Genomic DNA, 16,851 nt, shown 5'->3' with positions numbered 1-16,851 from the left:
AGACAATAGGAATATACAGCGTATGTCAAAACAAGCATTTGAAAAGTTTGAATAGAAATTTATCACAAAATTAAATTTTAAATCGTAAATACGGCATTATTTTACAGAAGTATTTATATGTAATATAAGAATATACTATTCAGTTCGCATTGATAACGCTATGTTTAGAAAAAATATCTCAATTTCAACGTGCAATTTATCGGTTTGTTCTACGTTACATTCTAGCGTTGACTACCGATAACGACGTCAAATGCGATAAGGGTGGTTTTTGCTTGACGGGCGTCAATTATATTTATCAGTCTGTATAAAATAGGAAGGAACGCAATATCAATTTCATTTCTAATAATTCCTTGATATGAAAAAAACGTCACCTAATGATGGCGTTTCTTTGTTTACATTGCATAACTTGAATACCATCACAACTAAAATCCCTAACAACAAAACCAAAATCGGAAACGTTACGGTATTTCCGTTTCAAAATTAAGATATGCTTGAATTAAAAAAAATCATACAGACTTCGTCCCCTTTCACAGGTAATGCCTGCCTCATATTAAAGATTTGATAATATAAATGAACTATTGTTATTGTTTTACTTTTCTACATTGGCTAGAGGTATAGGGGGAGGGTTGAGATCTCATAAACATGTTTAACCCCGCCGCAATTTTGCTCCTGTCCCAAGTCAGGAGCCTCTGGCCTTTGTTAGTCTTGTATTATTTTAAATTTTAGTTTCTTGTGTATAATTCGGAGTTTAGTATGACGTCCATTATCACTGTACTATTATGCATATTTTAGGGGCCAACTGAAGGACACCTACGGGTGCGGGAATTATCGCTACATTGAAGACCCATTGGTTGCCTTCGGCTGTTGTTTGCTCTATGGTCGGGTGGTTGTCGCTTTGACATATTCACCATTTCCTTTCTCAATTTTATTCCATTTAATTAAAAATTTAAAAACTTATGATGTTCCTCAGTTAAAAATAACTGGCAGCCTTGTCTATTGAACATTTATCTTAACAAAGGCGTACAGGCATACTTTAGTCTAAATATTTCTCTACAAAGTTTTTTTTAAAGAACCTTGTTGTCGTTATATGCAATTAAGGTAAGATATAACGTTGTTCAAGATCATTTATTTGTTTATGGACATTATATTTTTTATATACGTAAACTTAAGTGGTAAAAAACTTTTTCTTGCTTCGATAGTGTAATACTGAAGTATATTTTCATCGATATTTTATATTCCATTAATGCAGTTTTCAATTCTATTGCATACAAACAAAATCATATTTTGTTAATGCATCCATTGAATGAATAATAAATTACTACGTAATAACTGAAGGGAGTAGATCCAGAAAAGCGTTTATGGCACATGGCACTGATAAAGTGTTATTTGCATTTCATACATAAATCTCCCAACTTGTATTTAAATTTTAATTAATCATTGTTAATTTCAGACTTGTTTGGTCAATACTTTCCTTTTTGAAAACAAAATCTTATTTTTACAGTAAAAGGAATATCAAAGATGCAATATAATAGATAGGGTAACAGTTATGTTTATTGATTCATAAATATTAAGATAAGATAATTTTAAAGTGCTCGTTACAGATATCATTAACATGGATGAGTTCCTTAAACAAATACATGTTATTAGGACGGGCGACTAAAATCTACACTGCATACTTTTGCCGTTCACTATCGAATTGTTGCATACAAAAGCGCATTTGAGGGGGCTCGCGGGTCAAAATCATTTTTTTTAATTTAATATAGGATTTCGCTATATTTTTCTTTAAATGACCTTTATCTTATACTTAAAAGAAAAATGAAATAAAAAAATGGGGTCACCGTTCATTTACGCTCACAATCTGCTTTCTAAAGAAGAATACATTCATTTTGTTAATTATGTCCTTTTTTTCTGTTGAACTAATAGGAAAAATAGCGGTATTATCGAAATAAAACATAACTAAATTACATTTTACAATTATTTAGTTTATGTACAGCTTATTAACAAACAACAATAAAAATATAGGTCACCAATGAGTTATAAAAAATATTTCAATTCTAATGCCAAAAAATGGTATGTTTGCACCAAAGGGAGATAATTTGGAGCTTTTTCAGTGATATCTACATTTGAAAAGTCACCTAGGGCCAATGTAAATTATTTTTATGTATGGATACTGTAAAATGCTTAACCTTTTCTATATAGTGTTCTGTAGGCATGGTTGTTTTTTCATCGTTTTTTTTCGCGTTTTGCAAGGATTGTTTTCAATTTATATTTTACTTCGGAATTTAATTTGTCTCTAAGAGATCTGGCGCTACTAGTTTTGTCTTTAGATGACAATGCTTTGGTACTGGTATATATTTTTTTTTATTTTTTTTCAAATCTTCAAGTAAGCATAGAATTAAGATACACATACTGACCCAACTGCCTCAGGAAATTTTGACATGAGTTGGATTTGGAGGTTTATTTCTTCTGTTCCTTTATTTTATAAAGCCTTTAACGATTTTTATTTATAAATGATTGGATTTCTTTTTTTTTGTAGATCAGTCAACTAGGAAAAGCGCTTTGAAGGCACAAAAAACAAAAGTGTTATTTTTTCTGATTTGAACACAATTGAAAGGCATAATTTTAATTCTAAATAAAAAAAGGATAAATTAAACTGGACAATGTAGACTAAAAATGTTGAATGATTTGCTTTTGCTGGTCTTTTTTTTTTTACTTTCTTTTTTATGGTATTTTACAATTGATTGAGGAATACACCAATAATTCAAATTGTGTATGCCTTAATATTCTATGTATATTTCAAACTTGTCGTCATCTAAAACTTTACCAACATAACAGTAGATCATTTACATATGCATGATACATTTTGTTTAACTTACTGCTTAGGTGTATTGCTCAGATTTGGTTATAAGTATAGTATGTAAAACTCATTGGAAGATGAAATAAAACAATATTGAGCTTTCATAAACCTATGTCAAATATTCCAAAATTTGAAATTTGTCGAGCATGTATTTAATGAATCTTTTAGAGTTTGATACTTTGTAAGGGTTTTTGTATAGATCTTACAAGTAACCTTCATAATACGAAATCTTAATATTTTCTAACTTTATTACAAATACAGAGGATAAACAGGTAAAATAACCAATAAAATGCACCTCCAAGTCTTATTCAAAACTAATCGTCTCTTACCAAATGACAAAATTAAAACATCTAACACATCGAACAAATTGAAAAAGAACATTAACATTCCTGACTTGGTACGAACTTTTCTTATGTAGCAAAAAGTGGGTTTAACTTCTTTTCAAAGCTAGCTCAACCCGTCACTTGTATGTCAATTACAAGAATTCGAATTTTTTTTCAACAATTTATATTCAAAACATACAGACATAATTCTTAAAATTGTCAACCATTGTGGCACATCAGTCAACATGACATTGTAATTTTTATAATAATTAAAAAAAAAATCAATATGTAAACAACAAAAATGACATACTTAATTGTCAAAATTATATCATCCTTTTATTTATCGATAAAACAATATAAAAGTGGGGTTATTGAAACACTTTCTCGTTTTTTTTGTTGTTCACGTGAGCCAGATAAAAGTACTTTTATATTTCTAGCTAATCACAGTTATGAATTTTCCCAAAAGGAAACAAATAATGAAAGGATAGACGCAGTTTACATAGAAGATGGATGATAGGATAATAAAATGTTGATACTATAAGTATAATGCAGGCGGGGAAGGGATAAAGGGTACTTAGCGAGTGGTCGCATTCATTGACAATTTAGCAACCAAGTGATGCATTTACTAAAAAGAGTGCAAATGATCAACATTATAAGATAAAATCGCTAGTGGATTAAATATTTAATTTCAGGCATAACATTATGGACAATCTACATAATTCAATATTTCACAAGGAACAATTGCGGAAGTAAGGAAAATGCATATATACTACGCGGGGGATAAGCTCAGATTATGAAGCAGGTATTGAATTAGACAGACACTGTAACTAAGTTTTTAAACGTGCTAGGTACCAAAGAAAGTTCCGCTGGGAAACTTTTTCCTACAAATTCGTTACACATGTTACATAAGTCTAAGTCCGAGACTAGAGGTATTTGGTGTAACTAAACAATACCGTGACCTTAATGGAAAAACAGAGCATACTATTCTCTTAAATTTAGTTTGACCTGCCAGGAAAAAATGTCTGAACGACTGAGGGTATTTGTTTTTATTTCTTTAAATATCAATTCTCAACGTCAAAAAAATTTGAAACTATGTAGACGAAACGCGCGTCTGGCGTACTAAATTATAATCCTGGTACCTTTGATAACTATTATTAAAGAATGTTCAAAAAGGGGCAAACTAATATATTCGAATTGAAGAGAAAGAACAAAAAGGGAAACATTAGTTTTTATAACATGTGCCTTCTTAACTTTTTAAATTAATTAACAAACATAAGTAAAATTTGGTAAAGGTTGGGTGATTTCTATTCATACACAGATTGTTATCACCCTTCTTCCAAAACATATACTCGGTATAGCATTTGTTTGTTTTAAACTTCTAATGACCTTTTCTAAAAAGTAAAATACTATTTCCTTATCAACTAATTGCTGGTAGCTCAGTGACAAAAACATTTAACTGTGAACATGTAAGTACAAATATCTTATCTATAAGGATACTGTCTGGATAAATAAAGGTACATGACAACTATATTTCGTTTTGCTGTGTGCCTTATATTGAACATGAAGTATTCAAAATGTCTGAATAAACTGACGCCAAAGGACGGTCAATGTGAAGAATGTACTCAGAAAATCAAAAGCATGCCTTTTTAATGCATGAAAACTGAATGGAAATAAAGCTTTCATTTTGTTCTTTTATCAATAACAGGAGTACAGAATTTTTAATATTTGCAGTTACAGAGAACAGTTAGATGGCCTTTGGTTTTGTGTTTTGTTTTAAAGAAGATTATACTTTTTCGTGTGGACATTTCATGTGTTACTATAGAAAGACATTGATTTCTGTTCATTGACCAAAGTGTCATACATATCTTTTACCTTTGAAATAATCAAACATAAACCGCTTACTTTGTATAAGACCGATCCCACGTAAATGTTAAATTGTTTGGTTATAGTCTTCATGATATATATCTTATCTATGGCACAATATTCTGTGCTTAGTGGAACAGCAGAATGTAAAGCCTCGGTCACACCTTACCGGATAGCTCGAACAGACGCCTAACGGATAACTTTTTGTCAATCCGTTCATGTCCGTTAGACGTCCGTTGTTATCCGTTAGACTTCCGTCCATATCCGTTGCATGTCCGTTAATTGTACGTTTTATCCGTCGACGTCCGTTCTGTTCGGTGGAAATTTTGAGCATGTTAAAAACTTTAAAGGACGTCCAACTGATAAAATGTCCGTTGAACGTCCATTAGGCGTCCGTTTTGTACGGTACTCGTCCGTTTCGTTTCTGTTTTGTATCCTTTACGTGTCAGTTATAAATCCGTTTGAGGTCTGGAAGATAAATTCACCAACGGACTTCTATCGGACGTTTAACGGATAAAACGGATGTTGAACGAATGAGAAACGGATTTCTTCCGGACGTATAACGGATAAAACGGATGATGAACGGGTCTAAACGGATAAATGCCAATTGAAAATTTCGCGTCAGAAATGCCAATTATTGGTATGTCAGATTTCTTAACGTTCATGAATTCTTATTATTCATAATCGACCTTAGAGTAAGGGCGATTCTTCACAATCAAGTAGGTCCTATTCAGGTCAGACACTGACCTTTTGTGGTATTTTGAAGAATAAACCAAAACTAGTTACACCTAAACATTTTGAATATTTATGCGATGTACATGTTTTATTATTGTCTCCTTTAATTTTTCCGTATATATTGTTCGTCTGTTTTATCCGGTACTGTTCCGTTAGGTGTTTGTTTTATGCGGTACTCGTCCGTTGGATGTACGTTCGACATCCGTTCTGTCCGGTACGTTACCGTTTCTCGTACGTTGCATATCCGGTGTGTGTCCGTTAGTCACCCGTTACACGTCCGTTTTATTCGGTCAGTACATCAACGGACTCCCAACGGATAACAATTTTGTCAACGGACAACTTTTATTTTCATCCATTAGGCGTCCGTTCGTGCTATCCGGTAAGGTGTGACCGAGGCTTAACACTTTTACAAGTCTCAATTCCCGTTCCTGCTCCACCCTAATTTATTCCTATAGTGCGCACGTCCAGACTATATTATCGGGTCTGTGAAAATGTTTGATAAACACTCTAACATGTTGAATATCCCTTTACAACGTCACCGAAAGAAAATATTATGTACAAAATCAAGCAAATAGTAGAATGTCAAAAAATATGTTTATCGACAGATGCTTAAACTTGACAAATTAAAAATCCATAATTTAGATAGGAGATACGTTTGACAAGTAATGTACATTTTGGGGTATTTGAATGATTAAACTCATCAAATATACCAGACTTAAAATTGTGTACATCAGTCACGCGTTTGGTCTAAAGACACACCAATGATGCTCGTATCAAAAAGAAAAAGTCAAGAAGAGTGAAGTACGAAAGCACATATATATTTCTTAACGTAAGTCTAACATAACTTACCTTTTTTAAAAACAGTGTTTCCCTTATCGATCAAATTATTTAACTAACTGTTAGCGACGTGTTGATTGCATAAGGTAAACATGCCACGGGAATCACTTCTGTAATCTCACTTATATGTATCAATAAATCACCATTTGTGTCGATTAATACGTTTATTAGAACTTGAGATTTAAATGTTGACGTTAAGTCTGATAAGGGACACTTTTTTTCAAAACACGAATATAGGACACTATTTTACCAGTAAGGGACACCACCAACTACATTTGCTTTTGCATATGCACCATTTACAGATCAAAATATGAAAAAGCAGTCGTTATCAATATTAGGTTAGGCAAGGTAACTGCAAATCAGGTATTAAAAAAAAAATGAAAAACAAATGTGAAAAATTCATCAGCTTTTCGTAGTAAGCACTGTGTTTTTAATTTTTTTAAACTGTGAAGATTTGATATCTACTTAGGTCAATTTCAATCACATGAATTTTCATCTATGTTGATACTGAAATAAAAGTCACGCGAATATTACCTCAATTGAGGGTATAAGTGAGTTTTCAAAATAAAGTTATCAAATTGTTTTTTTTTTTGTAAAGTTCACTTGAAATCGCATTTCACGTGGTTATTTCCAAATGATTTTTTTCGTGTCAGCTCATTTGATGTGAATTTTACGTGAAATTGATCTGAGCAAAGTCTTTCAACTGATGTAATTCCACTCATCCTTCTTTAAATTTTATAACTGAGGTACCAAAAGAAAGAAGAATGAATAATCTTTCAAATTGTGATATTTTCATTATTAAATTATTATTACATAATTAATTGTTATGTAATTAGTTGCTATATTGTGATGTCCATACTTGAATGAATTTAGCTTCTTTGTTATTCATAGCATCCCAAAATATTTTATAGATTCTTGCACAACACAGTTAGACCATCAAAACTGTGTCTCAGATTTTTCCTATTGTATTTCATTCTCTCATAAATCTTAAATGAACTTTGCAACATCAATTCATAAGAGATCACTAAATTCAATTGTGTATAAAATTTGATCTATTGATGTTTTTTGAAATCTGAGACATGGTTTTGAAGGTCAAGCTGTGTTGTACAAGAATCTTTAAAATATTTTGGGATTCTATGAAGAACAAAGACGCTAAATTCATTCAAGTGTGGACATCACAATATAGCAACTAATTAGATAACAATTGATTATTCAATAATTATGTCATAATGAAATTATCACAATTTGAAAGATTAATCTTTCTTCTTTCTTTTGGTACCTCATTTATAAAATATAAAGAAGGATCAAATGAATTACATCAGTTTAAAGTTGTCTGATTGGGAGTGTAAACATCTTTGTATTGTGCTACCTTAATTCAAATACATAACTAAAATTTGGTAAAGGTTTGGTGATTTATTTTCATTCAATATTCAATAATGATCCTTCTTAAGAATGATCCTTCAAAAGAAAATGTACTCTAGCATTTGTTAATTTAAAACTTCTCGTTTTACCTTTTCTAAAAGAAAAAATATCAGTCAAAGTATTTCTTTATCAACTTATTTTTTGGAAACTAAGTGACGATAACATTTGTAAACATATATGGACAAATATCTTCTCTATAAGGGTACATTTTATTCATCGTTTCGATGTATGTATTTAATGTCACGTTTATTATGATAAGGGACATATTTTTCAAAGCACAGGATTTCAGAACACAGTTTTATGAATAAAACGAACATGATAACTACATTCCGTCTTGCTATATGCATTATTGTAGTGCTGACTAAGCATTTGAGGTGAATGTGAAGATTGTACTCAGAAAGTCAATGGCATACCTTTTTAATGTATAAGTACAGTAAAAAACAATTAAGTCATTAAGTTCTTTGTTTTTTTTCTTTTTAAAAGTAGTTGAGATTTTATCCAGTGGACATTTTATGTATTAATATGGACAGACATTGATTTCTGTTCATTGGCCATTATGCCATACATCAGGACGATTACATTTTGAAACAATCAAAAGTGAACCAATTAGTTTAAATAATAACGATCCCTTTAAAGTGTTAATGCACATGGTTACAGTTACCATATCCAAGACACAATATACTGTTCTTAGTTGAAGTGGAAAAGCAGAAAGTAACACTGTGTGCATGTCAGAATTCCCTTATCGGTTCCACATCAGTGATTGCGTGAGCAGACCCAGACGATACAACCGAGTCGATGAAATTGTTTAAAAAGGCACTCAACTATTTTGAATATCCGTTTACAAATTCACCTAAAGAAAACAATATGTAAAAATCCAAGCAAATAGCAAAAAAAAAAACGTTATCAACACAGATTATTACACAATATTGGCCCTTATTTTTGAAAATTTTTACCGTTTCTGTCTCCTTGATTTGTTCATATACCGTTGTCAATATGATTGATTGTGATGCGACTGTCATAGTGAGCAGTTTAGATGGCTTTAAAACCGGTTTAAAAAAACAATTTCTACATAAGAAAATGCCCGTACCAAGTCAGAAATATGACAGTTTTTTTATTCGTTTGATGTGTTTTAGATTTTGATTTTAATTAGGGATTTCTTTTTTTGAATTTTCTTTTTTTTAAGTTCAGTGATTAACCATATGCTGAAACCTGTCGAATTAAAATCCATTATTCCGATAAGAGATATGTTTGACAAGTAATGTACATGAATAGTTAAAATATTGGTATTCGTTATTATTAAAATTTGTATGAATAAACTCATCAAATATACCAGGAATAAAATTGTGTACATCAGTCACGCGTTTCGTCAATAGACTCACTTGTGATGTTCGTATCAAAAAGAAAAAAGTCAGGAAAAAGGAGGTACGTAAACACATATATATTTCTTAACGTATAGAGTCTAACACAACTTACCTTTTTAAAAACAGTGTTTTCCTTGTTGAACAAATGTTCAAACTAACTGTTAGCTAAGTGCTGATTGCATAAGGTATACAATTTCTGTAATCTCATTTGTATGATTGGATAAATCATCACTCGTATCGTCCCTCTTTTAATACGTTTATTAGATCTTGAGATTTAAATTGTGTCGCTTAGTCTGATAAGGGACACTTTGTGCAAAACATGAATATGGAACACCATTTTACCAATAAAGGACACCACCAACTACTGCTAGTTTGCAAGATTTACAGATTAAAAAGTCGAAAATGCAGTCATTATCAATGTTAGTTGAAGCACAAAGATACTGCAAGGCATGTAAAATAGTAAAATACAATGTATAGCAAATGTGAAAACATCCTCAGCATTTCGATGTAAGCACTGTAATTTTATCTCTGTAACACTGTATATATAGAAATTCATCGTGTTCCATATGTGTATTTATGTCTTTCATTCACATACAATTGTACCTTGTCATTGATGACTATAGATTAAAAGTTAAAACAACTTTCATTAGTCTGAAATAATATTAATTTCAGAAAAAAAAAACATTGTGATGCACAATACATATACCATTATGATGATTATATTTTCATTCAACTCACTAAGAGTTTAATTTGTACATTCAAAATAGATCTACTTGAGCAGGCAAAAATGAGACAGCCGTCGTAGAAAATGTCTGAACGACTGCGCGTATTTGTTTTTATTTCTATAAATGTTAATTCTCAACGTCAAAAATCTCTGAAACTTGTATTGAAGAAAGTTCAAAAAGGGGCAAATTAATATCGTCAAATCCATGAGAAAGAACAAAAAAAGGGAAAAGGTTTTCATTGCATGTGCCTACTAAACTTTTTAATTAAGGTAGTACAATACAAAGATTTTTCATCCCCAATCAGACATCTTTAAACTGATGTAATTCCACTCATCCTCCTTTAAACTTTATAAATGAGGTACCAAAAGAAAGAAGAATGAATAATCTTTAAAATTGTGATAATTTCATTATGACATAATTATTACATAATTAATTTTTATGTAATTAGTTGCTATATTATGATGTCCATACTTGAATGAGTTTAGCTTCATTGTTATTCATAGCATCCAAAAATATTTTTTAGATTCTTGCACAACACAGTTTGACCTCCAAAACTGTGTCTCAGATATTTCCTATTGTATTTCATTCTCTCGTAAATCTTCAATTAAGTTTGCAACATCAATTCATAAGAGATCACTAAATTCAATTGTGTATAAAATTTGTTCTATTGATGTTTTTGGTACTCTAAGACACGGTTTTGAAGGTCAAGCTGTGTTAAAATTTGGTAAAAGCTTGGTGATTTCTTTTCAGTCACTATTCAATAATGACCCTTCTTAAGAAAATGTACTAGGTATAGCATTCGTTAATTTTCAACTTCTCGTTTTACCTTTTCTAAAAGAAATATAATCAGTCAAAGTATTTCTTTATCAACTTTTTTTTTGGTAACTAAGTGACGATAACATTTGTAAAAATATATGGACACATATCTGATCTATAAGGGTACATTTGAAGATGTGAAGATTGTACTCAGAAAGTCAATGGCATACCTTTTTAATGTATGAAAACTTAATTACTTTATTTTGAATTAAGCTTTAGTTTCAATTGATCTATTATCGAGTACAGTAAAAAAAAAAATAAGTCATTAGGTTCTTTGTTTTTTTCTTTTTAAAAGTAGTTGAGATTTTATCCAGTGGACATTTCATGTATTAATATGGACAGACATTGATTTCTGTTCATTGGCAATTATGCCACACATATCAGGACGATTACATTTGGTCCGAGGGTCAGTAAATTCATGCAGTTAGCTATTTCTTTCTTGACTGTTTCTCGGTTTAATTTTGTATTAAACAGTCCGGGAGTGTCTACAAAACCATCTCGGTATTACCAATGTTATTTCAACTGATCGGGCAGAGCTTACGTTATAATTTGCATAAGGACAGTCTATTTGAAGATGTGTGTGATAAGGATGATTGCCGTTATAATTATAACTGATTTCTAATCACCTGTCAGTGTCATCAAAGGAATTTACGAAACAATGGCTGATCACTCCATTGATGAGTTTATCCTAAAACACCTATCTATAGATGGACTGGTTTATTGTGAGCGAATCGGTTAAACTCCGCCCAGTCAAGTGAAATAAATCGAGTAATATCATTTTCTTATAATTTCCCCACTCTTACACTCCATCGTTACGGATAATGGAGAATCACAAATTTCGAAAAATCCTCTATTCAAAATAACATTACCACTAGAGCTTATACCTGATCCAGTTTTCCCTACTAGTACAAGACGTACATCATTTGAATGTTCCATTGTATTGTCCTACAAATAGACTAAGTATATATAAATATATTTCATTTCAAAAACAAATATAATATTTACATAACCACACATAAATTAAAAGACTGAGTGGGTAACAACGTATAATGATTCCGCTATCGTTTCTCTCGGCTGAAGAACTGGTTCTTCGATTTTTAGTTTCGAAATTAAAAAGAAAAGATTGAGTGCAATCCTAATTTCTTACTTATAAGTAAGAATCCATGCCTACATACAGTGTTTCTGATATTTATTATTTACATTCGGGGTTTGAATTCCGGAAGATTACAAGAGCAGACCTGTCCATCAAGCTAAGTTAAGTTTACGTAAAACCCTCTGTCTGATAAACCACTAATTGGGCATGCTGAATGCGAATAACCAACAACTGTATACCAAAAATGTAAGACGATCTACATGTTCTACGAAATTAGGAGACGCAGTTATTGCTCCAAAATCTCATCAGTACTGAATGCATCAATGTATAAACTCCTACTGACACAATAAATATGCAGTGGAAAGGAATAATCAATAAGTTCTCAAAATGTCAACAAATGCTCGGCATTTTATGGAAGGCTTATGAAAACAACTGAATTGATTATACATGTAATTTGAAAAGCTCTTTATATATTAAATTATGTGCTTGATATTGTTTATTCTATAGTTACTCTATAGAGAAACTATTAAAACAAACATTGCAAAAAGGAAATATTCAAAATATAGGTATTTTTCTTATTAATAAAAATAAAGAGATTTGGTATAATATCCAGCATTTTGTCCAATGAGACAACGATCCGCCAAAGTTCAAATCACTGAAAGTAAGTTCAAAGCCAATGTTTTATTAATATAACATAATTATAAGACTAAAATACCAATCAGTACACATACAACTTCCAATGAATTTACTAATAAGGTGTCATCGACATTAAAAAAAAAACCGATAGTTTGCATAATCATTGATGTCTATAATTATTTTCAAATATAGACAAAAAACATCAAGAGTTAAATTCGAACGCTGTTTATTTCTTTGATTGCGTTTAATGTGACTGTTGTGAGACCTACAATTGCGTTTTCTTTTATCAACACTAGTCGTGATATCATTAGAGGACGTTTCCCTTAGCGTATGTCATTGTTATTTAGACATAGGGACTACACTGTCTGAAGTGGTTCAAACTAAGACCGTTTGCAAATTTTACGGTAAAATGTTGGTAAATTGAACTTATAAATTTGTTAGGTCTGCTGAAGATGTAAAGCTGTTCTTGTCTTCGTTTTAGAATGCACTTTCCATTTTCTACATTTGAAAATGCCTGTACCAAGTCAGGAATATGACAGTTCTTGTCCATTCGTTTTTGATGCGTTTTGTTATTTGATTTTGCCATGTGATTATGGACTTTCCGAATTGATTTTCCTCTGAGTTCAGTATTTTTGTGATTTTACTTTTTACAGTTAGCACAACATATTGAAGACTACCTTTCGGTTACGTTTATGTTATATAATATTTGAAGCTTTGATTTGTCAAGTCATTTCAGGAAAGGTGAGAAAAGTAATTAGTTCACTGATGACCGAACGGTATTATTTAAAGGTTATTTGGGGCAGGTTTGTATTTTTTTGGCCTTGCACGGGAATATTTGTAGAAATCCATTTGCACTTTTGTAAACAATATTGCTGCAGAGGCATTGCCTCCTTTAACACAATATAAAATGTGAGAAATTTAAGATGTTAATTTCGATTATTAATAGTGAAATTTTTATTAGGAACACATTTCTGTTTAGCACGGGGATACTTCAAATTTGGAGAAGTTTATTGTGGTTTTAACGTTTCATTAGATCATAGTATTATATTTTGTGATAGTAGATAATTTAAAGCTGCAAACACCAAAGCTTTAAGTTAGGATAGCAATTACGGAAGGAGTAGACCGAGGCATTGCAGTGGAATAATTCTGAAAAGTATATTGATTACCCACTGCAGGCGTTAAGACATGAGATACAATACAAACATATAACAAACACAGAGCAAGACAAGCAAATATAAGAATATTGAGTAAAACCATAGAAGTGGCAAAAAGAATCACCTAAAAGTTTAGTTCAAAGAAACAAAAAACAAGTTATAATAAAAGCGCGTTATGGACAGCTCTCTAACAAGCAAACAAGCAATAACAGTGAAAGATAAGAGTATACACTACAAACACACGGATAAATTTTACAGTGCAATTAGACTTTTTATATTTGCTCATACTAGAGTTTTGTCACTTAAACTCGAAAACTCGCCTTTGATCACTAGGATAAACATGTTTCTGTCTTAAATAGTTTTAAGACGAAGTACTAATCTTCCCCTCGTTCTGATACAGTCCTTATTGAGGTTTCAAATCATTATTTATTAGTTTAGTTCCCTATGTAACTGTAGCAGCATTATCCAGGATTTTTTTAAAAACCTTTGTATTAACATTTTACGGTGCACATTATACTTATCAACTTGTGCACTCCAACAATTGAACGTATTTTCTCTGATATTCGATTCAAAACAATCTGTATTTTCAAATAAGGTTTTGACAATTTTAAAACTTGATTTATCACTTGTACTTTTACATTTCTTTAATCTATGTAGTTTTTTTCCTCTTTATCAGGAAATAGTTGAAAAATTACATGTAGTAAATGTATGTGTGCCAATAAGACAATTCTACAATATTCTATCAGGCAAGGTATTAAATGGTCAAAATATGTCCAAGAATTTTTTAAGTATTCCTGAACTTAAACATATATCATTTTCTTTTATATTATTTAAAAAAGTGGACCCTTCATTTAAAAAAGTTGTTTAAAATATGATGTATTTTCCCCTTTTAAGTTAAACAAGTTTTTTCTATTTCCTTTTCTACAACAGTAAAATGCCCTCTTACCTGAGTGAGGGCTGTTCCCAACCTGATAATAACAATTTATTCATGTCATAGACATATTACGGCCTTATACACACGACTTTGACCTAGACCAAACAGCAAGCTATAAGGGACCCAAAATTACTAGTGTAAACAATTCAAACAGAAAAACCAACGATCTAATCTATATATACAAACGAAGAAATACCTATGAATCACATCAACAACTACTGAATCAGGACAGGTGCATAAACATGCATTGGGTATAGATATTTTTTTCCGCCGACATACAAAATAATTGCAGTTGAAGGCAACCCTCTCCTTTAGAGGTCCTGCATACTTTATTTTAACAACCAAAATCTGAATGGTTTTGATGGGAATTGTAAGTAAGGGGAAGAACACCAATAAATCTATTCTATACAGGTATTTTCCTCTGTTATATGCTTTTCGGAGCACTCCCACTTGGGATATATGGTGTTGATGCTTAATTAAATAGTTACACAGTTTTATTGGTTGCTTGTAGGTTTAAAAACATTATATACAGGTGAGTTTGTGAATTTAAAAAAAAAAGTGTTATTTTCTTTTATAATATTTAAAAAAAGACGATACGGGAAATTGAAATGATTAAATTTCCGGATGCGGTAAGCGGGAATATGAAAAAATAACTTTTGTCTGGGGGCGGGTCCGTCGAACAAGGAACTAAATTGGTGTGGCCTAAATTCATGATAAAACGAAGTGCATATTTTTGAGATAACAATAAATAAATAAAAATATTCATTATATTTATTGACTTTTCCAGCTATAACATTTGATTGAGATAGGCCCAGTTTATAATTCAAAGCGTTGTTATTCATAGTAATGAATACTAACAGACACTATTTACATCAATTATTAATTGTCTACGTTAATTTTTTTACTACAAAAAGCATTCAATCATAAAATCGAACACGAAAACCCAGACAAAATACCGGCCGGAGCAGCATACATTGCTGCTCCAGTTATTAAAGATCCAACAATTCCACCTACTCCTATCATGCTAAGATATCGCAAAATTTTCCCGCCATCCCGTATTTCCTGTCGTACATCCTCAGCGTGTCCGATCTCTCCCATTCTTGTCATGAAAGCTCTTTCAGCCTTTTTAAACACATCATTTGAGTAATATGAACGGTCATCTATCATTGTTTCTATCATATCAAGCAAACAATCGACTGCCTGGGATTTTTCCGAATCAGTGCCTTTGTTTTCTATAACAATTATACGATTTTTACATTTTTGGAAAAGATCTTGAAACGATTCAGGAACATTATGGACATATTCATATAAACTTTTACCCATTAGGTTGTTTCCTTTTGTGAACACTACTATAACAAAGTCAAAAATGTCCTCTCCAAACATGTCAGTAAATTTTCTAATGCAAGTTCTTTCATCATAAGTTAGTCTATCACCTACTTGTATGATGTATAAAATTGCATGTGGTCCAGGTACCGAAATACCAACGCCTTTCATTATTTCTGTTTTTACTTCTTTTTCGTCGAAAAGGGTACCTTGAAGTCCAGGTGTGTCGATTACAATCAATTTTTTTCCGTCACGAATTCTCGTCCCAAATGACGTTCTGCTGGTCACAACCAAGGGGCCTAGAGCGGCATGAAACATATGTTGATTAAGAATAGTGTTTCCGGTAGAACTCTTTCCTGTCCCCGTCTTACCTACTAACACAATCCTTCTTTCATTTCTAAAGATACCCATTTTGGCCTGAAACATTAAACAATACATTCATATTCTGCGTGATATTTACTTTTCAAAAATAAATTTAAACTCGGATTTTGAATATTTTTTTGAATTATTAATTTAACAAATAGCAATATCAAAAGCTTAAGCACACCAAACAAACGAAATACATGTATAACTGTTATTGCTTGAAAAGCTCTTTTACGAATGACAAGTAAGTACTTTATGAGTTTGTTTTACAATTAATAGATCGATGTCTCAGTCCATTTGACGTTACATCAACCGAGTGTATCTTTAGTTCAGTAGTCAACACAGGAGTGAATATTATTTATGTGCGCGTGGATACTTTCAATCAATTGATTGTTTATGAATCATTCAA

At 31.4% G+C, this 16,851-nt stretch overlaps 1 protein-coding gene across 1 annotated transcript in view; it reads right to left on the bottom strand.

Moving 5' to 3' along the window:
* LOC139494517 (GTPase IMAP family member 8-like) overlaps nt 1–16,490 on the bottom strand; it is a 34,456-nt gene extending 17,966 nt beyond the window's left edge. Inside the window, exons 1-3 of the mRNA XM_071282677.1 lie at nt 15,730–16,490; nt 14,769–14,790; nt 11,756–11,884 (exon numbers count right to left, since the gene is read on the bottom strand). Coding sequence (XP_071138778.1) covers nt 11,756–11,884; nt 14,769–14,790; nt 15,730–16,490 — 912 coding nt within the window. The remainder of the gene's footprint in view (nt 1–11,755; nt 11,885–14,768; nt 14,791–15,729) is intronic.
* Between the last annotated feature and the right edge of the window lie 361 nt (nt 16,491–16,851).

The sequence above is a fragment of the Mytilus edulis genome, chromosome 11, assembly GCF_963676685.1.
Source record: "Mytilus edulis chromosome 11, xbMytEdul2.2, whole genome shotgun sequence".
NCBI classification, from domain to species: domain Eukaryota; kingdom Metazoa; phylum Mollusca; class Bivalvia; order Mytilida; family Mytilidae; genus Mytilus; species Mytilus edulis.
Note: the sequence above shows the minus strand (reverse complement) of the source record. Positions and strands in the feature narration are given on the sequence as shown.